Raw genomic sequence first — 24,271 nt, 5'->3', positions numbered from 1 at the left:
CCTGTATTTTCAGCCCCATCATGGGCGTCTCCATCATCCCCAGGTGCCCATCCCTTTTTTGCCTTTCTTGTGTTTAATTTTTTCCCTCCAGCGCCTGTTCAAAGACAGGAGGGAGGCTCCGAACTGAGCAGAGTCAAGGTTGCACATCCACTTCTTGATTTCAGATGCGCCCCATGCTGTGTGGATATTTGGTTGGATTTTGCAAAGAGTCTCTACTTTTAAAGGTCCTGTCCTGAGGTTGCTCATGCTTTTGTCCAGAGAAAAATGTATTTACAAAAGTATCTGATGCATCTGGAGAGAGGTCTGGGCCAAGGTCTGGGATGTATTTCTCAACCCAGACTAACAGTTTGTGGGAACTGATGTTGCAGTAGGTCATCGGGGAAATGGAAAGCACCAACAAGTCTGAAAACCACTTCTGAATTCTGGGTAGGTATTTGGGGAAAGGGCATCTGAGTCCATCTCACTGCTGTGTCCTGCCTGTAGCTGGAGGAAAGTGGAGCAGGGACATGGCTTTTGTTGGTGCTCGGGTGCAGGCTCAATGCTGGATAAGAAATGCATTTAAGCAGTTAAATTCCTATTTGATGGCGTCACAATCTTGCATCTATTTGTGTGAGATTTTGCACTGTGTTGTGTTTTTACTGAACGTTACGGGCCCAGATTTTGGATTGGTTTGGGGTCCAGCCAGCTCAGAGGCTTCCTGAGCATCCCCAGACTCAACCCTCCCACCTCCATGGCTCTGGCCATCCCAGGACATGGCTGCAGATATGAGGTTGAAGGGCTTGTTCAGCTCTTTGGGCAGCAATCAGATCTTTTCTGTGTTGCACAACGAGGCCAGGATTAAGAAATGCTAAGTCTGGGAAGGAGAGGTCTCATCTGCCCCTTTGCACGGGTCATTTCGGGTTGAGTCAGTCTCAGAAGCAGATGAAGACATCAGACAGCTTCGCAACTCTTAGCATCCCCAGATAAGCATGTTCGTGCCCCTACCGCAGCTCCAGCCCTCTGTGCTGGGGAGATGTCCCTGTCCCCGGGCGAGGAGCAGCCCTGACAATGTGGGCTGTGTTCTGCGCGGCCGGGGGCTCGTGGCACTGCCTGTCCCCAGGACCCACCTACACGCACAAGCACGGCGGCAGATTGTTCCTGATGCGCAGCGAGTCGCACCCACATCTGCCCCGAGACAAAGGGGCCCTGAAGCAGCCCGGCGTTCGCTCGTCTAAAGGCGGGGATGCATTTTGCGTGTGCCCTGTCGTGGGTTTTCTTATTTGCTCGCGGTCGGTGCTGCTCCGCATGGACGTGCGGCCACCCGTGCCGTACGGGCCGTCCTCCCTGGCTGGTCCGCCGGCCCTGGAAGCGCCCGGGTCATTCCCATGTAGCTCTGCCCACCGTTTCAGTCCAGACCCGCCACGTGCCTGCTGTTCCCTTTCGCAGCTCAAAAGTTATCTGCAAATTTATCTCTTCCTGATATGCACAGCCCTTACCTTCCTAGTCCCCGTGCGTGTGATGACAGGTAGGATATACTTTTTTGCATCAGTTAGATGCCCAGATGCCGCCTGCGTATACTGTACGTATCAGTGCTTGGGCTCAGTCCTTTCTGTATTCCCATTTAATGCAAAATCACCCACGTATGCATGTATGTACAACTATCTCCCAAGCATCCACGCCAGGAACCTACTCCTTAGTGTCATGGCCACTTCTTTCACGCTAACTAGTACCCAGTCTAAAGAAAACAACATATCCTTCACTTTCCAGGCTCCAAGCAGCATGTAGAGATGCGCGCTATTTAAATCACTGCTGTCTTGCACCTCCGCTCCCGTACTACATCGGTGAATGAAGAGGGGTTTAAAGCATTTTGTGATAGTGATGGGAAGCATCAGTATATGAGCTTAGTAAGGACGCTAGAAGTCTTGGCCTTGCTAAGTCTCTGGTTGCAGTATCGGCTGATTCAGTTCATAAGTCAGACTTGTGCTTAGTAACAGAAAGGCATAAAACCAGCCGATCCATTACTCATTTTAAGCTGTAACTGGAGAAATGAACCGCTTTAAAAAATGAAGGCTACAGATCAAAACGATATCTTCCCTTAGACAGAAAGCTAAAGAAATAATTTGGAAAGCTTTGTTCAGCATGACCTGATCACAGGACTGCAGAAGTCCTGGACATGACTTTAATTACTGGCCCAGTCCTATAATTATTTTGTCCTTCAACTATTTTTACTGCAACAGCTGGATTGGAAAATCCTTAGAACGAGCAAAAAAGATCAAAGCGACACTCGCCTCTAAGCCCCTTCACAACCTACAATCTGTCATCTGGTGTAACTGGGACACACTGGGACGGTGAGTTCCTTTGGGCTTCAGCCCAAGAGCGGGGACATGGAGACCCCGATCACACCCCAGCAGGGCAGTGAGGAGGGCTGGATGGAGAAACCATTAAGCACATCTTGTTCCCCATAAGGGTAACGGGGAAAAGCGTCCTTAAAAGTTGTCTTGTGCTGGGTTTGATCCTGTCTGGGGTTCAGGAGAGCTTCCCAGGCCATGTGTCAGGGCTGTTTATTTTCCGTGACATCTGCTCCTCGCTGGCTCCCAGCAGCGTTCCCTGCGGTACCCGGAGCCCCCCGGCAGCCCCGCGCTCGCCGGGTTTTGTCTGTTGTGCTGGATCCCCCCTCCCTCCTGCAATTGCTTCATAGCGGGCTCGGGAACAGCTGAAGGGGTAGCAGCATCCAAAGCTGCGGCCGGTTATTTATATTTCATGAAGACGGGCTCTCCTTGCTTGCCAAATGGCCTCTCTGCGCTGCTCCCCTGCCTGGCAACATCCCACCTCGGCGAAAGCCTGTGCGAGGGCCAGGGAAGAGCGGCGCGGAGCAAGGCTGGGGATTTTCCACTGTTTGCTGCCCCGGCGTTATTTTTGTTCTTAGCCGAGAGAGCTGTCTGCACAGCCGGTGCCCTTTTTATAACTCTATTACAGAGAGCTGTAACTCAGCCGCGATGCAACCTCTGTGCCACAGCAGTCTTTCTAAGGGGGCTTTTATTGTACAGATGGGATAATTTATCCTCCTTTTTGCTCTTTTTTAATCTGCATTTAGTCTATGGGTTTATTAACAGCAAAATAGAAGGTGTGCGTATGGAAGATGCAAATGATAACCTGGCAGTCCCCAGGAGGTTCGGACGGGTGCCTTTGGGAGCCCCGGCAGCGGCTGCTGCGCATCTGGCACCAGGGACCGTCTGGGGAGGGAAGCAGCTGGAGCCCGGTTGGAAACGGGCTCGTTCAGAGACCGGTCGGGAAAGGTCCCGCCGTGCCCCGACTCCTGCTAGGGCTGCGCCGGGTCGGTGACAGGCTCTTTGGTACGTGAGGGGTCTCTGGAGCTGGTCCCCCTGCTACTGGCAGGCTGCACGTGGAGGCAGAGCTCATCCCGGTGCCCCGCCGGAGGGAGCGGATGTTTGCTCTGTAGGTATTTCTTGTGCATAAAATACAATTTATTATTATTTTTTTTAAACAGCAAATCATCCTTTTCATTTTATCCTATGGGGACTGTTTGCTGCTTTTGTATTCACTTGCTCTGAGTAACTTTCCATCAGTCCCAGGGGACAGCGTGGTCCTTCTCCTTCCATCCAAGAGGTCTCTCCAGGGTTTGAGCGCAAATAACCCCATAAGGCTGATTTTCTGCCAGCAGAGCCACCCAGGGGTTGGGAGGACAGTGACCATGGGCTTGTACCTGGGTCACCAGAGCCCGGAAACTATTTCTGGCACCATTCACAGCCCCGTCCCTCTGCAGAAATATTTTTGGATTGGAAACACTCTCTCTCCACAGTTGCCAAAAGGAAGATGACAGAAATGGAGCTGTAAACGGCTCAGTGACCGCGGGGTTTGTGTTCGTTTTGCAGCTGAGGATCCGTCTGCGCTTGCCGCTGGTCTGCTCGCCTCGGGGGATGCAACTGAGGTCCTAACACTGCCCAGGCGTCCAAAATGGTCATGCAAAGATACCACCTCACCTGCGCAGGAATAGCGTTCGCTCTCTACCTTCATCACCTCGTCAGCACCATCGAAGTCCCTCTGGATTGTAAGTTATGGTTTACCCCTCTAAAAACTCCTGCTGAAATGGTTGAGGAGGTAGAGTGAAGATGTGCACGGCCCAGGCGGCTTTCCTGGTCTGGCCTAAGGTTTTCTTTTCTATTGTTTGTTTGGGGCTATTTTTTTTCTTCTTAAACCATGTGCCCTCCAGAAAGTCACCTAAGTCACCTTCTGATTTAGTTAGTCTAAAAAGCTGAGCGAAGGACTCAAAACCACATATCAAAACGGGACAGAGCATCTGAGCCAAGCTGGTGAAGCTATCGAGTCCTGGCAAATCTTCAGCCTGTTGATTTCCGTGGAGCATCCCAGGACTCCCGGTGTTCCTACAGGACACGGGCAGGCTTTGGGATGCTCCTTTGTGGAGGACGCGAGCTCGTTGCTCATCTGCTCGGGCAGACGCTGCCACAATTTGACACCCAGGTCCCCGAGGGCAGCGGGAACCCGGGCAGGTCCTGCAGAGCAATGCGATTTTTCTCTCTCTCCCTCTCTGTTGGGACTTTTCAGTTAATTATGAGATGAGAGTTATGTTTTATTCGGAAGAGCTGGGGGATATGGAGCGAGGAGGAAGGGGGACATGGGCTGATGTTTCTGCTGAATGGACATCTTCAGGCCAGCGCGTGGGAAATGCATGACTTGTTTGAACGCACTCGAGACGGCGGTTCGTACTGAGAGCTGCTCAGCCACTGTTCTGGAAACCAGTTTCATAATTTCTTTGTGTCCCAGCTTCCTCCTGTAGCGGCTGTTAATAATAATCAGCCTGTCACTGCAGGGAATCTCTTCCGACAGTGCAATGCACAGAAATCCTCCAGCAAGCAGTGCATTAGTAGGAAAAGCACAGCTTTTTGCTGGGGCCTAAATTCAGGCTGAAGTGCCAGGGTTGCTCTTGATAGGAGAAATTTCTACCCCGTGGGTTGTTGCTCTGTGGAGCCCTGGGTGTGCTGGCATTAGCCGTGGTACCTCAGCTGATCCCTGACTCTGGGCAGCAAAATGGGAAGGCAAATTTGAGGCAGTGACTTTGGGCTGAAATTTGGAAATAACTGAAGAGAAAGGGTGAGAAAGCTCTGCTTTGCGGAGGGGAACAAATACTTACGTTACTTGAAAAGGAGAGGGTCCCAGACTCGAGTCCGAGTCCCTGCTCTGCTCCATTCCAGATGATTGTGGATGAAAATATCTCTTCCCCTGGAGTCAGCGCTGTAACATGCACAGGTTGCTCTTGCTCCCAGCAATGGGAATTTTATTTGATGCACACAGCTCGGTGGTTCCTTCAGGCCTGGCTTTGTCAGCATCTATAATATTCCAGAAATGCACGCAGCCGGCGTGGAAGTAGGGGCCAGTGCAGTTGGGGAAAACTGAACGGGTCTGCAAACAGCCGCCTTCTGCCATTTCTTGTGCTCTGCATCAGGAAAGGAGTAATTTTGCTACTTAAATGTAATGCGACCTTAGAAAAGTAAGAGAAATGCTGACAGCTGGTGGAGAAATGCTCCAGGCAGCCTGCAGCAGCTCACCGTTTCTCAGCAGCTCACCGTTTCTCAGCAGCTCACCGTTTCTCAGCAGCTCACCGTTTCTCTGGTCTCCTCCTCCCTGCTGCACAGCACTGAGCTGCAGGAGAGCATCCGTCCCCTCCCGTGCTGGTGGGAAACTGGGATCCAAACTAAGAGCATCCTTTTGTCAGCCTTTCCTGAAGGGGTCCCTTGCACGATGGATATTTGTAAATACGGTGCGCGGAGGCAGTGCGTACAGCAGTGCCAAGAGCAGGCGGGTGAGGAGCATCTCCCAGCCCCGGGCGAGGGTTAGGGATCCTGCCGGCGCCCGTCCCCGCCGGCTGACCCTTCCCAACCTCCCTGAGCTCTTTTGGACGCGTGGAGCATCAGCTTCGTTTTACTTCCATCCTGGCCTTCAGAGCCATCAGGGGTTTGCTTTCGGCTCCTGTTTAAGCCACCTGGTGATCAGGGCTCCCTCACCCACTGCTCGTCTGGGAGACTGAGCTAATGAAAGCACCGCCTGCGCTCCAACGGCTGCAGGTCTGACCAGGTGGTGCGTAAAGAGCCCCAGCTGCGCCGGCTTTGTGCAGGGGCTGATAAACCTGCAAATCACGGGCTCTGTGAGCGCACGAGCCCTATCCCCCGCGTACCACCAGCTCTGAGAGTCCTCCCTGCCCCGCAAAGATCAGCTCCTTTGTCCAGTGCTGGGCTGTGGGCTCTACCCGGTCCCCACCAGCAAGCCCCCCGCCAGCCCCAGCGGGGTGGGCACCCCGCTGCCCTTGCTGACACACCTCGGGAGTGGAGATCTCCCCAGGGAGGTGTTTTGCTCCCTTATTTTTCAAGGGCAGAAGCGGCTCGGGAGAGGGCAGATGCGTGGGCAAAGCCTCAGGGTCCCCTCAGGGCAGGGGGACCAGCCCTCGCTCCCTCGGTGTCAGGGGGAGCTGCGCTATTTGCTCTTTCTTTTAAGCTTGCCGAGGTGCTTTTTCCCTTCCCCAACCCTAACAAGTTTTCTTCTTTGGATAAAATCCTGCCTGCCCCTGTCCTGGGGACAGTATATATATCTATATATCTATATATCTATCTATCTCCCTATATTACAGGCACCTTCCCTGAGTTTGAGCATCACCTAAAAAGCCAGCTCAGGGTTTATCAGGCACATATTAGCCTCTGACTCACAGGGTTGAAACTGGGGCAGGCTCAGGGTAAGCCTGGCCATAGAGAAGGGGGGAATGTTGCTAATTCCTGCGGGCAACCCGCTGGTCCACGGGGCCACCGATGCCCACAGGGGAGTGGTCCAAGTATGCCTGTGCCTTCTTTTCCCCCCAAAAACCCCTGCTGCAGAGGCAGTTGACAGCTAACAGGACCGCTCCGCAGCGGCTTCTCCCACGTGGACTGTAAGTAGGTAGATTAGAACATGCTTGAATTGTAAAATGATTTGTGTGTAGTGTTTGCAAGCCCTACAATAACTATACATGTTTATGTTTGCGTGCATGATGTATATAGGTTTGTTCCTCAATTAACCTTTTTTCTTTTTTTCATTATGCTTGCACTTTGGGAATAACAGCAAATATTCAGAGTGAATGTAAGTGTTCCCCTCGCCCTCTGTGTGTACGTGTCCGTCTCCTCTGCATGGCCGAGCAGGGCACGAGGGGTCCGTACCGAGCAGGGGGCCGGTGGCGGCTGTTGCTTGGCACATGGTGTTCGTGGGTGCGTTGCCCGCTCCTGTGGCCGGGCTGGCCAGAGTCAGGACAAGCCACTTCTGCACAGCCAGGCATGGCTGGGGGAGACGCGGGAGGTGCTGGAGCAGCAGGGAGGAGTGCTTAGGCTCTGCTGCTTTCCGTGGAGCAGGAACCAGACTGTCTTTGCGATGCAAATATTGTTTCTGCAGGGGCTTGTAATTGCTAATGCCACACCTCAGAGGAGAGCAGGGTCCTCTGCCTTGCACGAGCGCATGTGCCAAGCTCGTCTCCACGTACCGGCACGTTTGCAGCATCGCTAGCTCGCGGGGGGAGAGCAAACAGCCTCGGACCTGAGCGGCTTCGTTCCAGGACAGCCACGGGACTGAGCTCTTCAATTCAGAGCTCGGGGCCAGAGCCAGGTCCTACACTGGCTGCTGGGCTCACGTGCCCCTTTTCACAAGCCCTGCCCTTCTAAACACCAGCGCTGCGCTCCTTCGGGGTAAACCTGGGAGGTTTTGAGCCTCTTTCTTGCACAGGGAGTACCTGTAAACGTCTTGCAGCGGCTCCCTGGCTCCCTGTTCCAGCTGCAGCCCCTGTCTTTGAGGGGCACAGCCAGGATGCCGTTCAGTCCGATTCAGCCAACCTGCGGCAGCAGGAAGGTGATCTGTGAAATTTCTTAATGAGACCAAGATATCAAGTGAGAAACGGGGGCTTCCCAGTACCGAAAGGGAGTCTGAACGGTGCCGATGGTCCGGGAGGTGATGGGTAGCAGCGCACCCCCATAAATGCTCGTGGTAACTTCCTCGGGTGTTGAAGGGCTTTAAACCACAAATTGCACGTCCAGCCTGGGGAAGAAGCTGAAAACCCATGAAGATCTGCTGCAGGATGGCAGAGAGGGGATTCACCCTCTTTGCACAACCCTCCTCATGGCTTTTCGTTTGCTTTGCAGTGCCTCAGCCCCCCACAATCACCAAGCAGTCTGTGAAGGACTACATCGTCGACCCAAGGGACAACATCTTCATTGAATGTGAAGCCAAAGGGAACCCCGTTCCCACGTAAGTGCATCTACAGCCCTTGTTACGCTGAAGCTCTGCGGTTCGTTAGAGCTGGCTCTGGAGGAGCTCCTCTCCAGTCGAGCCGTGCCGTTTACACCACCAGCTAATCCAGCTGTTGGCTTGCGCAGCACAGGTAAGGATCTCACCAGGTAAATATGATCCATGGTTACAAACCCAACTTCTCCCTTGTGCTTGCAGTTTCTCCTGGACGCGGAATGGGAAGTTCTTCAACGTGGCGAAGGACCCCAAGGTGTCCATGCGGCGGCGGTCGGGGACGCTGGTCATCGACTTCCACAGCGGGGGACGGCCAGAGGACTATGAGGGCGAGTACCAGTGCTTTGCCCGGAACGACTACGGCACCGCTCTCTCCAGCAAAATCCACCTCCAGGTTTCTAGTGAGTAATGGCAGTGGCGCAGAGCAAGCAGCCAGCAGCCCCAGGGAGAGCAGGGACTATTTGCATTGTATGCGATTTTGTAGAAGAGGCACGGAGAATATCCAGTGCTCAAACACGTCAGCCTGCTTCATCTGTTACCTGTGTCGGGACGTATCCAGCCACAGGACCAAGATGAAGGCATGAAGGTTATGGGTGTAGCTAACAGGGAAATACTCAGTATAAATTTGAGGGTGTCCTGGTTCCGGCTGGGATAGAGTTAATTTTCTTCCTAGTAGCTGGTAGAGTGCTGTGTTTGGGATTTTAGTATGAGAATAATGTTGAGAACACGCTGATGTTTTGGCTGTTGCTAAGCGGTGTTTACACTGGTCAAGGACTTTTTCAGCTCCCCGTGCTCTGCCAGGCGCCCAAGAAATGGGAGGGGGCACAGCCAGGACAGCTGATCCAAACTGGCCAGAGGGCTATTCCATACCATAGGGCGTCATGCCCAGTATAGAAACTGGGGGAGCTGGCTGGGGGGTAGCGATCGCTGCTCGGGGACTGGCTGGGCATCAGTTGGCGGGTGGTGAGCGGTTGTATAATTTTTTTTTATTTTATTTTTTTCTTTTTCCCTCCCTTGGGTTTTGTTCCTCTCTCTCTCTCGTTGTTTTCCTTCTCGTTACAATTCATTATTATTATTACTATTATTTTGTTCCAATTATTAAACTGTTCTTATCTCAACCCACGAGTTTTCTCACTTCTACCCTTCCGATTCTCTCCCCCATCCCACCGGGGGGGAGCGAGCGAGCGGCTGCCTGGTGCTTGGCTGCCGGCTGGGGCTAAACCACGACAAGGGAATCTTGCTCACGTAGAAATGAAGCTTGCATTGAGGCCGCTCCGTTGAAACCAGGCCAGGTCCAGCGGGAAGAGATCTGCAAAGTTACTACCCTCCCTTCCTCACGCGGTGTCTTTACTTCTTATGGCAGAGTCTCCCCTGTGGCCCAAGGAGAAGGTGGATGTGATCGAGGTGGATGAAGGCGCTCCGCTTAGTCTGCAGTGCAACCCGCCGCCTGGCCTGCCCTCTCCCGTCATCTTCTGGATGAGCAGCTGTGAGTCGGGGCAACCCCCTTCCCACCTTGAACCCTGTGGGCGGCCTTTCCGTCACCTGCAGGGTTTATTTGAAATAACGACATTTAGGGTCATTCCTGCTAGTTCAGAGCTTGGGGGCACCCGTACGTGGCCTGGGTCAGGGGTTTCTCCTTTGCGCAGCCGCCCGCGGGAGGATCTGACTTGCTCTGAGTGCCTGTTCTCCCCTGCAGCCATGGAGCCCATCCATCAGGACAAGCGTGTCTCCCAGGGCCAGAACGGCGACCTGTACTTCTCCAACGTCATGCTGCAGGATGCCCAGACCGACTACAGCTGCAACGCGCGCTTCCACTTCACCCACACCATTCAGCAGAAAAACCCCTACACCCTCAAGGTGAAAACCAGTAAGTGTCACGGTGATCGCTCAGGATGGGTCTTCCCTGGCCTCTCTCGGGCAGGGTTTTCCTTCCAGACACCTCGTTTCTGTTCTTGACAGCAGTGAGACCTCCCAGGGAGAAGAGTAGCTTCCTTCATTTTGTTTAGGATAGCACAGGAACCTGTTTGGATGAGGAATGATAGTCCTTGGACGGCTAACCTGGCAGGGAGGGGTGGGTGGTTTCCCTCCATCATCTCAGAGCTTTGCAACTTCATGGGTCGAGGGCTGCAGAGGTAGCTTGGTGCAGGTATTGCTACGTCCGTCTGTCTGGGATAAACTGGAAAGCATTTGAACACAGGTGGGGCATTCCCCCCATCTTTAGGAGAATGTGTAATATCAAGTGATCTTTCCCTAGTTTGAAAAGCTGGAATTAGCCTTGGTTTGCTCCAGGCTTGGGTTTACAGGGAAGCCCCAGCTGTGCCGGTGCCGCACAGGGGGACTGAGCGTGCGTCAGCCTTGCACAGCTCAGGATTTACCTGCTGACCAGGAGCTGCTGTTCAGCTCCGTGGCTCTGGGACGTACTGACGGGAGGCCTTGGGCCTTTGGGGTCCGACCGCGTACACGTGGGACGTGCTCAGGATGGCCAGATATCTGCGTTTCACCTTGGTGAAGAGCATCGTCGTGGGGGACAGGAGGAGCACATGCGTGGCTCTCTCCAGGCATGTGAAGAGCCTTTCCGCAGGCAGGTCCAGCCACCAGCAGTCCCTTCTCTAGAAATGAGACTGCTTGAAGGCAGACGAGTTCCTGATGCCAATGCATTTCGTGCCAGCTGGCTGGTGGGGACGCTGGCAGAGGGGACGTGAGCTGAGCGCTGCAGAACGTGAAGCTTTTGAGCTGATGCAGGTCCTGCAGAGCATGGGCTCTCTTTTGGGGTGTGTGCGCAGAGCACCGGCACAATCAGCAGCTGACACAGAAACAGCATCTGTGGGCCCCAGTCATCAGACGGGAGCCATCTCCCGTTCCCAGTAAGGTCAGACTGGGAGAAAGGGGTAGTGTGTGCTGGTACATGCAAGGTTGTGTTTTGGGGAGCAGGCTCTTGTCCAAAGCAGGCACACCGCGCTCCTGAATCCCAGTGTTAGGAGCTTAATCTGGTCTCACAGCAGCTTAAATTAGAAGTAATGCTATTAAAGTGTTCTGCTACCAGTGACCTAAAAGTGATGAGAGACGCAGACGGGCCCTGGAGTGTTTTGCACTTTTATTGGAACAGCTTCTCCTCCGCGCAAAGCATGAGTGGAGAATCAGCAATATAAATACGATAAACGGGCTCTTTGCTAAGGGTGAGGAATGTGTGTAGGTAATTCATTCTGAGTATTATTTGTCTGTTTACAGAGCTGGCCAAACAATTTACCTGTTAGGGAAGGACTGAGTCCTAAATTAGCGTGAGCTGGAGAAAGTCTGGCAAAGATCTGTGGTCATTTGAGCCGCCAAAGGCTTTAGCCTGACATATTTATCAAGCGATAGAAAAAATGTGGAAGAAACCCTGGAAGATTTCTGTGCAGACAGATACAAGCTCCCCCTCCTGCTACACTCGGATGCCACCACTGCATTTTTGCTCCCAGGCTATGCAGAATTGGCTTCCAATTATACTGGACCCTCTCTTTAAATTTTCCTTTGGAAACATCTGCTGTATTATTGGATGCAAATGCCACCCCCTGAGCTCCCCAGAGGCCCTTATAATTTAAAGAACTAAGGCTCTAATTTCTCATCTGTTATGATACAAAAATTTCTTTATACGTACAGCGTGCAAAGGAGACGAGCTTGTGTTTGTCTCGGGCTGTTCAGTCGTCTCAGCCTTAAGCCACGAGCGTTGGCTGTCCTTAAAAAAAAGTTCACCAGCTGCTGACAAGTCAGTGCCTGGGATCGCCATGCCCTTGGATGCAAGGAGAGAAAAATGCAAAGGCTTGGGGGAGCGATACACCCCTGCCTTTCCCTGCAGAGAGTTTCTCTGGTGTATCCAGGTTCAGGTAGCTCCTGGGCATCTGCCGGGCTCTCTTCACCCCCTTGCATAGAGCCACGGTGCGTGGCTGATGACTTACGGCTCAGGGCAACAACTGGATGGTAGCCAACATAGCCTCTCGCATCTCCCGTTGGGCAGATGAGACCGTAACACGGCTGTGCCGCATCCCGGTGGAAACCAGGGCGTTCTCACATGCCAAAACAGTATTTCAGGTAACGGTGTGGGCCGAGGAGGGCAGATCCTGAAGACAGCAGGGAGCTGTCTTCCTCAAGTACAGGTGATGGCTGGCCATGGTTGTCAATAAACGAGAGCCGCACGTTATCGAAGAGCTGGTATTTTGCATGTAACATGATCTACTTTAATTACCTTGTCATTAAAAGGGATTTTACAGCAGATTATGCTTTTAGAGCCTAATGATTATTATTTTTTTTTTTATTTGTTCATCTTCGCCACGCCTTTCGGCATCGTTACGCTGCTGCCTAGCTGCGTCCAACCTATGCTTTACGTTGGGAGAAAGTAGCTGGAATATATTTCCGTCATAGTTAAGAAACTGAGAGAAAAAGCATTTTTCTTCTCCAAATTGAACTGAATTTTTTTTCAAAGATACAACTGTCTTTATACCGAAAAGAAAAACACTTCAAGGAAATGTTTATGATACAATTTTCATACATTTATTTGTCTTCCCATCTTGTAGGAGGAAAATAGTCCTCTTCTTCCTCTCTTTTATTGCTGTGTTATGTTGTTTGTCCTGGAAGGCAGCTGTGCTCAGAGTGCTTTTGTATCCCTTCTGTTGCCTGTCCGCATTGCTCTTGTGTTTCAGGAAATTATTTTGTTTTCTGTGCCCCGTCCCCCCGCACCGCCTGTCCCCCCGCCCGCTTTGTGGCACTCGGTACGCTCACGGTCTTTTGTTTATTGCAGAGAAACCCCATAACGAAACGTCTTTACGAAATCACACTGACATGTACAGTGGTGAGTCAACGCTGGCTTCTGGAGACCTTCACGATTTAACCCCCTTCTGCCTAACCCGACTTAATCTCCCGCGCTAACCGGGCAGCGAGCGGCCGCGTTCGCAGCATCGTCTGCCCTTCGTCTGTGCCCGCGCACCCCTGTGTGTGCCCGCGTCCCCCCTTCGTGGGTCGTAGCCTCAGCTTTGCAAAACTGGGTGCCATGAAAGAGCCAAATAGCGAACAAATCCCCTCAAAGTTTTCACAATTTAAAATTATTGAGTTTTAAGCTAATTAACTGGCTATGCGGAGCTCAGCTTGAGAGGCATTTGGATTAATAGGATCTGGCCCATGTGAAAAAGTCTGCGTGGCTGAGCGAGCCCAGCTTGCTTCCTCGCCGAAGAGGTGGCCTGTCCTCAGCAAAGGCTCGTGATTTAAAGATAAGACCCACCACCCCTCTTCTCTCTGTCTTCAGAAAGAGCATCTATTGTATTTGCGGCTAAACACAGGCAGCGACTGGGAGAAAAAAAAAAAAGAAAAAAGAAAAAAAAAAAAAAAAAGAGGAGTATTTGGTTTTCTCAAAAGCTGGGTGCTTTGTTTCTTTGTGGTGAGGTTGTACGTGTGTTGGATGCTTTCGCGAGGCTCTTGCCCTTTGTCTGGGCAGGGAGATTACCTCCGGAGCCTGCGTTTGCTGGGAGAAGCCCGTCCCAAACTCATAAATTATGCTTCAGACACAAAACCGCACGGCTCCCCGGGGCACGATCGCTGCCCTGAGAATAGATTGGAAGTGTCACGGACGCGATGGGATAATGCGGGCAGAGTTGGGCAGCAGCAGGGGTTTGTAGGGAAGCGGGGCGATGGGGCTGTTTGCGGGCGATGCTGAGAGCACAGGCACTACCAGGGATGCTAACGCCTCGCCAAAGACCACGGGGTCTGATTGCCCCAAGGCCAGGCGCTGTCACGGGCAGGATTTGCTTTCTGCCCCTCTTGCTGCTTACGGGGGCCGGGGTCGTGCGGCAGCGGGGTGGGGACAGCCCCGGCGATGCCCCGCGCTCGTCCCCGGCCGTGCCCTCCAGCGAAATCCCGCTCAGCTTTCCAGCCGGAGCCACAGCTTGTTTTGTGCCTTGCACAACCCAGGGCACATTTTCTTCTTCCGTGGGGACTTTTGGGGACAAGGAGTGCTTTTGCCAGCTGAGAGCAGAGAGAGTTGGAGAAGAGCTGGGAGAGAAGTTGTGAGAAGAGGAGGATGTGCCAGGCGAGGGCACTGGATTCGGTGTCCCTGGCAAGAGCCCTCTCATGCCGGCAGGCAGCCCAGGCATCCCTTCCCCGCCAAGGCAACCGGGGTGTTGGCATCTCACCGGCGGCCGGGAGTGGGAGGTTTCTGAGGATGCTGGAGAGCTGGGGAAGGCTCTGCAGAAGAACCAGCTTTGTAGAAGTGCTGGTGGCAGCAAATGGGCCGGGCGTAGTCCGGAAATATTTGTAGAAATGGCTGTGAAAGGGGTTTGCCAGCAAAATGAGCTTCAATGGGAACTGCATAGACCGCATCGTGCCTCAACTAGAGGCGAGCGGGAGGAGATGCCTCCCTCGCAGGCACGCAGGGCCAGGGACCAAAGAGAAATCCAGTGGCGAGCTCTCCTGTCGATATATCTTGCACCTCAGCAGCGTAAATGATGTTTGCATTTCAAAGAGAATGCCTTCACGCTGGCTGGGCACCGCTTCTGTGTTTGCAGCCCTGGCCGGATCAGGAGGGAAAGTCACCGTGGTGGTCGTGGGCTTCTTGATCTCCCGCTGCATGTCTGCGTTCAGGGAAAAGGGATGCTTAATAGTCACTTGGTTAGGCAAATGAGATCTTATCTGCACAGTCTCACAGATTTCTCCAGATTTCTAGTCATAGGTGCATAGGATAAACTGCCTGCTATTTGCACTATATGGATTATTTGCACTTAATGTCTTCTGGAACATTTTATGGGTCCAGTGGATTCAAATCACCCACTGACGCCCCTGTGCAAATCTGAGCTCCAAACCAACAATTTCTTAATAGTTAATGAACTGGTAAAAAAAATTCTTACCCTTGGCTCTGTTTTCTTTTTGCTAACCCCGTGTTTCTCCCTGGAATGTCTGGCCGTACCGGCCACTGGACCCAGCTGCAGCAAAGCAAGGAGTCTTAGGGGCAGGGGGACATCGGTCGCCCAAGTATTTTAGGTGTTTGGGAGACTTGGGGCTCTCGGACCCTGTACCTTGGGGTGCTGGTCCCTACGGCACAGGCTCAGCGCCGGCAGGCAAAGGGCTCTGGGGAGCTTGCAGGGAAGCCCGATGGGACGGGCTGCACGGGCACGGGCTGGGGCTGCGCGGCAAAGCAGCGGGAGGCTGCGAGTCCCCTTCCCTGCCAGTCTGCGATGGCTGTGCCCGAGCTCGTCTCGGGGACACGGGACCTGCTGGCGTGGACGTGGGGCGCGAGCGGCTTGCGGGACGCTTGTCTCAAGCTGCGCTCGAGGGCCAGGCTGATTGCGGGAGATGCAACCAAGCCCTTCTCCCCACGGCTCGTAGCGGGTGCAATGATTTCCTTGCTGCAAAGCTTAATTGCCTAGGCAAACTGTCTTCAGTTATGAAGGAAAAATGATCTAAAAGCATTAATTGAATATTTTATCAGCAGAAGTTTCTCACCTTTTTTTAAAATTGAAAGTCTGGTTTGTTCTTTTTTCTTTTTTTTTTTTTTTTTTTCTTTTGGCAAACCATGGGGTGTTTTAAAGCTGGCTAGTTGTGCAGGAGGCGAACAGATGGGATGTGTCTGGATGTGCATATTCCTATTATCGCCTCTAAGTAGAAATGCAAGTTGATGTACAATTTTTAAATGCTGTCAGGTCAGGACTGTGGGGAGGGGGCACTTGGCTGCTCCGGGGTGAGAAGTGGCTGTTTCTGGGATAGCCTGTTCACAGCCGAACGGGTCCAATTTCATAGAGGCGGGGAAAACAGCAGCGATATATTGGAAGCAGAGTCTATTTTTGAGCAGAAATAAATAGCCACGGGATTTATTTTTCCAGTTCTGTTCCACCCAAACAGATGAGTGAGACGTTGCTATTTGTCTGACAGCTTCCAGCTGTAGCTGCCGCAAGTTCAGAGCTGGAACGGTACCTCTGCCTGAGAGAATTTCTGGCCTCTCCCTATTACAAATATCAAAATATTTATTAGTAGTGCTGTACTACGGCAAAAAGCTTACCAGCTATGCAGTGGTGTTGTTAGGGTTATTAAACAAGTGGATAGGATACTAATTTATCTCCCTTATTTTTAATTTTCATCATTAATATATGGCTCGTAAAATTTGGCTTGCACTGCTGCTTATCTCTTCTAGTTATGCCCTGGGCTCCTGAGCAAATGGGTTCATTGTGGGAGTGAAGCGTACAGCCTGTTCAAACAGGCTGCGGACTGTTGGCTAATAAAAGCCAATATTGGCTGAGAAAATAATATCCCGCTCTCCTAATCACATGGGAAGAGAGAAGTTCACGAGTCTGGCCGGAGGTATGGGAGCTGTTGATAAATCCTGGCTTTAAACCCAGCCGCTGGCTCTGTCATCCCCCCGCAGAGCCCCGGCATGGGGTGGCTGGTTTTAACCAGGAACGAGATTCTCTGCAGAAGCAGGCAAGCAATCAGCAGCGTGTGCCTGCCCAGAGAACTGGCCCTTCAGGATAAGGTCAAGATTTGCCTGCCCTGGTAATCCATTAATCAAATAATTGACTAACCCGCTGACGAGCACATGCGGACCGGTAACCTGTGGGTGCGTGGGAGCGGTGGGATGCGTGTGTGTGGCCGCGCTCCGGCAGATGTGGAGTCGTTTCAAAGGCACGGTTTAACTCCGGGGGTTGGGGTTTTTTTCCCCTTGTGAGGCTGGTCCCAGCCTTTCCCCAAGGCAGGTTGATGGGAACTCCACGAACAGCCCTTGCCCTCTCTCCCCTCCTTCTTCCCAGCCCTTTTCCCCTACCAGAGCTCAGGAGGAGGCTCCCCAAATAGAGGTGGGCATCCCCAAAAGCCCCCTGGTGCTGGGCAGACCTGGCTGCCTCCTGCTCGCTGAGCGAACGAAGCTTTCGGGGCAGCAGGAGAGGGCTTGGTCTGCGCCCTGAGATCCTGGTCCTGCACCGGGGGGGGCTCTCCTCACGGATCGCTTTGGTATTTGTAGTGACCCTGTGCCAACCCTGGCCATTCTGTCCCCTTTCCTAATCTCATAACCTCCGTCTCTGCTACTGCTGCTTTCAAGCCCATCTCATCCTGTTTTGTCCTCACTGATCTAGATCTAGTTTAATAATTCCACTTATTAATGGAATCTATTCCATTAATAATTCATTTCCCCCCCCCTACAAAGAGACCTTCGCTGTGTGTATCTGTAGAGAATTGTCTTGTGTCTTCCCCTGGTTTTCTCCTGTTAAACTTTCCTGTCCAGTCCTGAAATTTGTTATTTTGGCCACTAAGTTCTTCCTTTCCAAAGGGCACTGTCCTTCCAGGCCCCGCAGCTCCTGGTAAGGGTGGGAAACCTCCTTGGTGCTGCTAGAGCCCCAGACGGCGCCGGGATCCTCCATATTTCGGAGATCTCTGTGGCAAAGCGGCTCAGTTGTCCGAGTAAACCCTTCCTGTGCCCGTTTGCTCCTTTTGTCCTTCGTTACATGTTCTGTCCATCAGTATTTCCACGGTTCATCTGATTTCAGCCCATTTCTTTGTGCTAGAGGCAGGGGTGGGCAGGAAAGGTGCTGCCCCGGCGGGAGCCGATGATGCGGGGACTTTCCTGATGCACCATCCCAGCAGCTCAGCTCCCTCTGCCCATCTTCTGCTGCTTCTTTACCTCCCTGCCTGCCAAGCATCCTTTCTCTACCCCCTTTTTTTTTTTTTTCCCACTTTAAAAATGACCTTGAGCCCTTCTCTACTTTCCAGGTACATTTCTGGGTGAGTTCAGTATCCCAGGCTTGGCCGGGAACTTGACAGCTTCCCCCTGACAACACCGTGTATTTCTGGCCCTGTATGTGCCCTCCCCGTTGGCGCAGCAGAGGAGAGTTTAAAAGCACTTTGTTTTGTTTGTTTTTTTTCTCTCCTGCTGATTTCAGCCCGAGGGATTACGGAAACAACTCCCAGCTTCATGTATCCCTACGGGACCTCCAGCAGTCAGATGGTGCTCCGAGGGGTGGACCTCTTGCTGGAGTGCATTGCTTCAGGAGTGTACGTACCGCTTCCCGGCCGGTGGGGATGGGGAGAGGGTGGTGCCCAGCCGTCCCCGGTGGGATGGCCTGGGACCAAGATGCTGAATCACCAGCGGAAATACCTCTGGCTAGGAAAAGGGATCGTTCCCTTCCTTTTAACTGCTATTAACAATACTCTCATAACCTACTTGAAGCATAAGAGCGTGGAGCAAACAGGAGAATTGAGTTTTGCAGCACTGTTCAGAGAAGCGGGTGTCTTCGGATACTTGCTGTCCAAGGTTAATTCCCCACTGGTTTGTCCTTAGAGCTGTTTGCAAATCTCCTGGGCGCTCCTGACCGCGCTGCATAAACTGCGGGTGAGGACACTGGTGGTCCATGTGCCTGCAGACGCGTCCTGGGCTCGGGGTCACGCTTTGGCAGCACTCCCGGGGCGTGCTGCCTGGTGCTGCCTGCGCACGCTGCCAGACCAGCGCTCTGCACCCCCAAGCACGAGGAGTGAGATGGACCCCGCTCCTGATCGGCTGGTGATGCTCAGGGTCCTGGTTTAGGGGCTGTGGTAGGAAGGAGGGTGGCCCAGCAGCTGGATCAGTCCTTTTCCCTGGGTGCGAGTGGTTCCGAGTGCAGGATTATCAACTGTTTGCTTAGGAGTCATTTTCTTGTCTTGCAAAAGCATTTATCTCCTCCCCTCTCCTTAGACCAGCACCAGACATCATGTGGTATAAGAAAGGAGGAGAGCTCCCAGCAGGCAAAACCAAGCTGGAAAACTTTAACAAGGCTCTTCGTATCTCCAACGTCTCCGAGGAAGACTCTGGGGAGTATTTCTGCTTGGCGTCGAACAAGATGGGCAGCATCCGCCACACGATCTCGGTGAGAGTGAAGGGTACGTCATCTTTACCTTGCCATCTTTTTAACCTTCGCAACCAGAAGCTGTGAGGGGATGTGCACGGAAGGGGATGCTCTGATTTGTTGAAAGGGGGAGCGGGGGCTTTCTGCAGGGGGCTTTTCTGCTCTGTGCCGTATGCAGCCATACCCGCTTCTTGTCCAAACTGACCTAAAAGCAGTGTGAGATGCGATCTCAGCTGGTGCGACTCAGCAGAGCCTCACTGATATGAACGGTTGCGGTTTTGTGCAAAACGGGAGCATCGTGGCCAAAGAGGGGGGAAGAGGACTCTGCACTCTCCCTGCACCCAAGAAAGCCCACTCGAGAGGACGGTGTTTTCATGTCTTAGTTCAGCAGGGTGCAGGCAGGGAGGGGATTTTGGACGAGGTAGTACCGCTGCATTTATAACTGGTGCATTGCTGTATTTTAAAGCTGCTCCGTACTGGTTGGACGAACCCCAAAACCTCATTCTGGCCCCTGGTGAGGATGGCAGGCTGGTGTGTCGAGCCAACGGGAACCCCAAGCCTGCGATACAGTGGCTGGTGAACGGCGAGCCCATAGAAGGTGAGCAAGGAAGAATCTGTACCTCCACAAAACCTAGCCAAGGATCTTGTGGCTGACCGTGAGAGCCAGAGCTGCTGTCGGGGTGCCAGGCACCCCGCTGAGCGGTGTGTGTGGGCTCCGGCATCGCAGCACATAAACCACCTGCTCGTCTGAGACGAGGCCAGTTGAATCGTGTCTTTGCAGGCTGGGGAGGTCACGTACCATCGTCTGGGCTGAGATGGAAAGATGCGTAATGCTATTGAGAGTCTTGTGAATTGTAATTTAAAATTTAGTTTAAATTCTCTGTTTTGAGAATGTAAATCTCTCTCTTTAAATTCTCTCTGTTTTGAAGCTTCTCCCCCCAACCCGAGCCGAGAGGTGGCTGGAGACACCATTGTATTTCGAGATACCCAGATTGGCAGCAGCGCTGTGTACCAATGCAACGCGTCCAACGAGCACGGCTACCTTCTCGCCAACGCCTTTGTCAGCGTCCTGGGTAAGTACTTATGGAACATGAGCACCCTCTACTCAAGTTTTCCCTGCTGCAGTTCTCTCTTTGCTTTCCTCTTTGTTGTCAGCTACTCCGAGGCTAATGCACAAAGGTACACGACCTCTGCAACCAGGCTTTGGAGCAGAAGTCCATTGCCATGGACCTGCAAAGCCAGGCAAGGCTGAGGAGGTCCTGTTGGCGCTAAGATGTAAGCTGATTCACGTAGCGAGGCTAGAAAGGGAAGGAGAGATGAGAGGGAATGGGGAAGCTCTACTGAGTCTTGAAAGTGCCAACAAGGAAGAGTGAACAAAAGCGAAGGGAGAAAAGACTGGAAAGGGAGCAGCCGTCTGGAAACTGGCTTTTTTTTTTCCTTTCTCAATGGCTGTGATTTTTGCTGTTTGCAGACGTGCCTCCACGGATACTGGCCCCCCGCAATCAGCTCATCAAGGTGATTCAAAACAACAGGACCCGACTTGACTGCCCCTTCTTCGGCTCGCCGATCCCCACCCTGAGATGGTAAGAGCTGCAGCACGTCCCCTGCCAGTCCAGAGGGGTGGGAAGGGGAGGTTTCCTGCTCTTTCTTCCCTTACAATAGTGCTTTGTGGTGTTGTGAGGTTTAAGAACGGCCAGGGGAACACACTGGACGGAGGAAACTACAAGGCACATGAGAACGGGAGCTTGGAGATGAACATGGCTCGGAAGGAGGACCAGGGCATCTACACTTGTGTCGCTACCAACATCCTGGGTAAAGCGGAGGCCCAGGTTCGCCTGGAGGTTAAAGGTAGGGGCACGAAGGGCTTTAGGTCAAAATGGTCTCTTGGATCTTCTGAAACCTGCAGCAGAAATAATAATTCAGGTTAAGGGAGGGTTGGTTGTGCTCTCCAGCAGTCTGTCAGCAGGATAGGCACTACGTAATTTGGAGCTGGAATCCAGAAAATGGTAGAGATTCCCTTTTAATGTTGGAAAAAAAGCAAGGCTGTGGATATACTGAAGCTGTAGAAGGGCTTGGTGTGGATATTGAGCTGTGAGATGCCATAAGCAATGCAAAAAGAAATACAAAGTGTGTATCGGGGTTAACTGACGGCAATAAAACATTTTCTGAATCAAGCTCCCACTGGGGCTTTCCCTGTTCAGCAAAACTGATTGCTGACTCAGAAAACTGGGTATTTTTTAAAGGGTCAGCATGAATTAATGGCTTGTTAAATTAATTTATTTGCAAGCATTTGTATCAGAGACAGTTCACTATAGCAAGCTGGACAAACACTTGAGGCGCATGCTTGTCCTTTCCAAGTAACACCGCTCTTCATTGAGTTCCTGAGCTAGCTCTACAACTCCTCTACAACTGCCTGAAAGGAGGCTGTAGAGAGGTGGGGTCGGTCTCTTCTCCCAGGTGACAAGTGACAGGACCAGAGGAAATGGCCTCCAGTTGCGCCAGGGGAGGTTTAGACTGGATATTAGGAAATTTTTCTTCACTGAAAGGGTTCTCAAGCATTGGAATAGACTGCCCAGGGAAGTGGTTGAGTTGCCATCCCTGGAGGTATTTAAAGGACGTTTGGATGAGGTGCATAGGGACATGGTGTAGTGGTGGGCGTGGTAGCATTAGGTTAACGGTTGGACTCGATGATCTTAAAGGTCTTTTCCAACCTCTACGATTCTGGGATTCTGTAAGACCCAGCAGTTTGGTGCCTAACGCTTTCTTTGTGCAGACCCAACCAGGATTGTGAGAGGACCAGAAGATCAGGTGGTGAAGAGGGGCTCCATGCCTCGCCTCCACTGCCGTATAAAGCATGACCCGACGCTGAAACTCACAGTCACCTGGCTGAAAGATGATGCACCCCTGTACATTGGAAACAGGTCTGGCTCTAACAGTTTCACCGGTCTTCTCTCCCAGGATTGTCGGACTTTTTAGAGAACGTTTCAGGAGTCACCAGGGATAATATGGACAAGGATCCAGTTCCCATCTAGGCAACATTTGCTGTTCTTGATACTTTTAATGTTACTAGCTCCTTCCAAAAGACACTGCCTAGCAATTAAAATTGACTTATCAGTAAATCAAGACTTTGACTATAGGTTTTATGTAAAGATATTTTAGGACATCTTGATAAGATGGGTGGGTTAATAACAAGCTACTTCAAAATTAATGTTTTTCTGCTGTGAGTGGTACAGTTGTAATTTCCTTTCCATAGCTGACTCCCTTCTCGTGAAGTGAGATCTGATCACGGGACACGAGCCAGTCAGAGGTCGGACTGTTTTCCTAAGAGTGTGATTATTCCAGATATATACCAGAGCACATTCGCTGATTCCTTAGGAAATGAGGTTTCCAAGAATAACTCAACACATCCTTAGCTGATAAAATCCTCAGACCAGAGATGTACTCCTGTTCTGTTTGGGCTTTTATATGTATTTTATCAGAGAACAGTTAGACCTCAGTCTTTCTGCCTAATGCGTAGGCACAGTTGTGTGATTATCATTCTCATCCCTTTAAGGATGAAGAAAGAAGATGATGGTCTGACAATATATGGCGTGGCTGAAAAGGACCAAGGGGATTACACCTGCATAGCTAGCACGGAGCTGGACAAGGACTCCGCTAAAGCGTACCTCACCGTGCTAGGTAAAGCTGTCCTCCCAACGTACTGACACAGAGCTAAGTGCTTTATTTTTAATACAACAGACTGACTTCAAGGTCAGACTGAAAGGGTGATCTGTGATCACAGAACTGTCCTCTGAAGCAGAGATGCTCAGGGAGATGCTGGCAGAGCAATTATTCCGTTGCTGCAGGACTCGGCAAGGACGGGCTGCCTAATCTCAGACTTGGACAATGGCATTGAGTTTGAGTCGAAGGAAACGTGCGTTTGACACCAAAAAAAAAAAAAGAGTAGTTATTACATACAGCTAAAAATATCCAAATGTGGATGTTGAAGCTCCGTAAGAACAGTCCTAAATTTGCAAGTGAATTTACCTGAATGTCAGGCTACTGAGCAACATTGGAAACCAGGGGGGGAGGGAGCCACTCCCAGCCTTGCAGGTCGCCTTTTCAATACGGGGAGTGACCCCCCTAAACCCATTCCCCATAGCCGTTTATGTACACTGCGAGATCTACTCGCAAAAACCAGATCTATCAGTCCCTGCTCTTGGCCACCTCAGATCTTGCTGACGTGCCGCATTCACGGGAGTGCCCCAACCTGCCAGCCCCCCTGGCATAGACCCGCCATGTCCTACAAAGTTTTGTCAGAGTGCAATAGGAATCTCGTATCCCTAATAATTTGACTGGGCTTGATTTATTTCCCTTCCTTTTCCCCTAATAGCTAATTAACTCGATAGCAGGCTGGTGTTTCCCCTTTGCTGTGTACTAGAAGTATGAATAAAGGTGTGCAGAGCGTGACTGGAGGTCTCTGGGGGAAGGATGTACCTGCTCTGGTCCCCAGGCAGGATCGGACCCTCCTGAAATCTGTAACTGTGTGTGTAACTTTATATTTGCCAGGTGCTCCTTTGGCCACCCAAGCCTAATGACTAAACTAACACCGTTAACAACCAATGTCTTACCTTGCAGCCGTCCCTGCTAACCGTTTGAGAGACTTACCAAAAGGTAATCATCACTAATTCATTGGGTTTATTTTATTTTGTAAATTGATTTTGGTTTGCCTTGCCAATAACGCCAGCAAATCTAGGTGTAGCGGTTGAAAAAGCTGGGAGCTGATGCTTCCAGGTCCTGTCCATGTTGTCCTTGAAAACCCATCCAGACGGCCACGGGTAGAAGGGTCCTGTGTCCGATCATTTTGTGTCCCATAGTGCCAGTCCTTGAGTGCAAGAATCACCTTACCCATACCTGGAAATGGTGAGCCCTGATGGAAGAAAAAAAAAAATTCACATTGAATCCCTGAACCTGGAAAGAAGTTATTACTGTTACTGTCATTGCATGAGCTGGTTCTGTGCAGCCACGTGGGTTGTGACCAGATAAAGAAACCAGAATTGTGGGCAGAGCATTTCTAACAAGGATGTATTTTCATTGAGGCTTTGTGTCCTTTCTGTTCTATTTGTTTGCATTTATTTTTTGGACAGCCGCCTGTAGTTTGTTGTAAGATCATATATCCCCCTGCTAAGCCGCTGTAT

The 24,271-nt window shown here is 51.7% G+C and overlaps 1 protein-coding gene across 7 annotated transcripts in view; it reads left to right on the top strand.

Moving 5' to 3' along the window:
- Positions 1–3,852: 3,852 nt before the first annotated feature.
- The window catches only part of NFASC (neurofascin), a 55,471-nt gene continuing 35,052 nt past the window's right edge, over positions 3,853–24,271 (top strand). For 3 of the 7 annotated variants that reach the window (XM_075521492.1, XM_075521493.1, XM_075521494.1), the window contains exons 1-14: positions 3,853–4,048; positions 8,169–8,274; positions 8,473–8,669; positions 9,632–9,754; positions 9,965–10,135; positions 13,043–13,093; positions 18,156–18,267; positions 18,944–19,128; positions 19,561–19,692; positions 20,024–20,167; positions 20,566–20,677; positions 20,776–20,942; positions 21,868–22,015; positions 22,648–22,772. In XM_075521492.1, the coding sequence (XP_075377607.1) occupies positions 3,955–4,048; positions 8,169–8,274; positions 8,473–8,669; positions 9,632–9,754; positions 9,965–10,135; positions 13,043–13,093; positions 18,156–18,267; positions 18,944–19,128; positions 19,561–19,692; positions 20,024–20,167; positions 20,566–20,677; positions 20,776–20,942; positions 21,868–22,015; positions 22,648–22,772 (1,867 nt within the window). In that variant the 5' untranslated portion in view covers positions 3,853–3,954. Of the gene's footprint in view, positions 4,049–7,104; positions 7,123–8,168; positions 8,275–8,472; positions 8,670–9,631; positions 9,755–9,964; positions 10,136–13,042; positions 13,094–18,155; positions 18,268–18,943; positions 19,129–19,560; positions 19,693–20,023; positions 20,168–20,565; positions 20,678–20,775; positions 20,943–21,867; positions 22,016–22,647; positions 22,773–23,711; positions 23,748–24,271 lie in introns of all 7 variants that reach the window. The other 4 variants (XM_075521495.1, XM_075521490.1, XM_075521488.1 and 1 more) reach the window with 3 other exon arrangements.

Source organism: Mycteria americana, chromosome 20 (genome assembly GCF_035582795.1).
Source record: "Mycteria americana isolate JAX WOST 10 ecotype Jacksonville Zoo and Gardens chromosome 20, USCA_MyAme_1.0, whole genome shotgun sequence".
Classification (NCBI taxonomy): domain Eukaryota; kingdom Metazoa; phylum Chordata; class Aves; order Ciconiiformes; family Ciconiidae; genus Mycteria; species Mycteria americana.
Note: the sequence above shows the minus strand (reverse complement) of the source record. Positions and strands in the feature narration are given on the sequence as shown.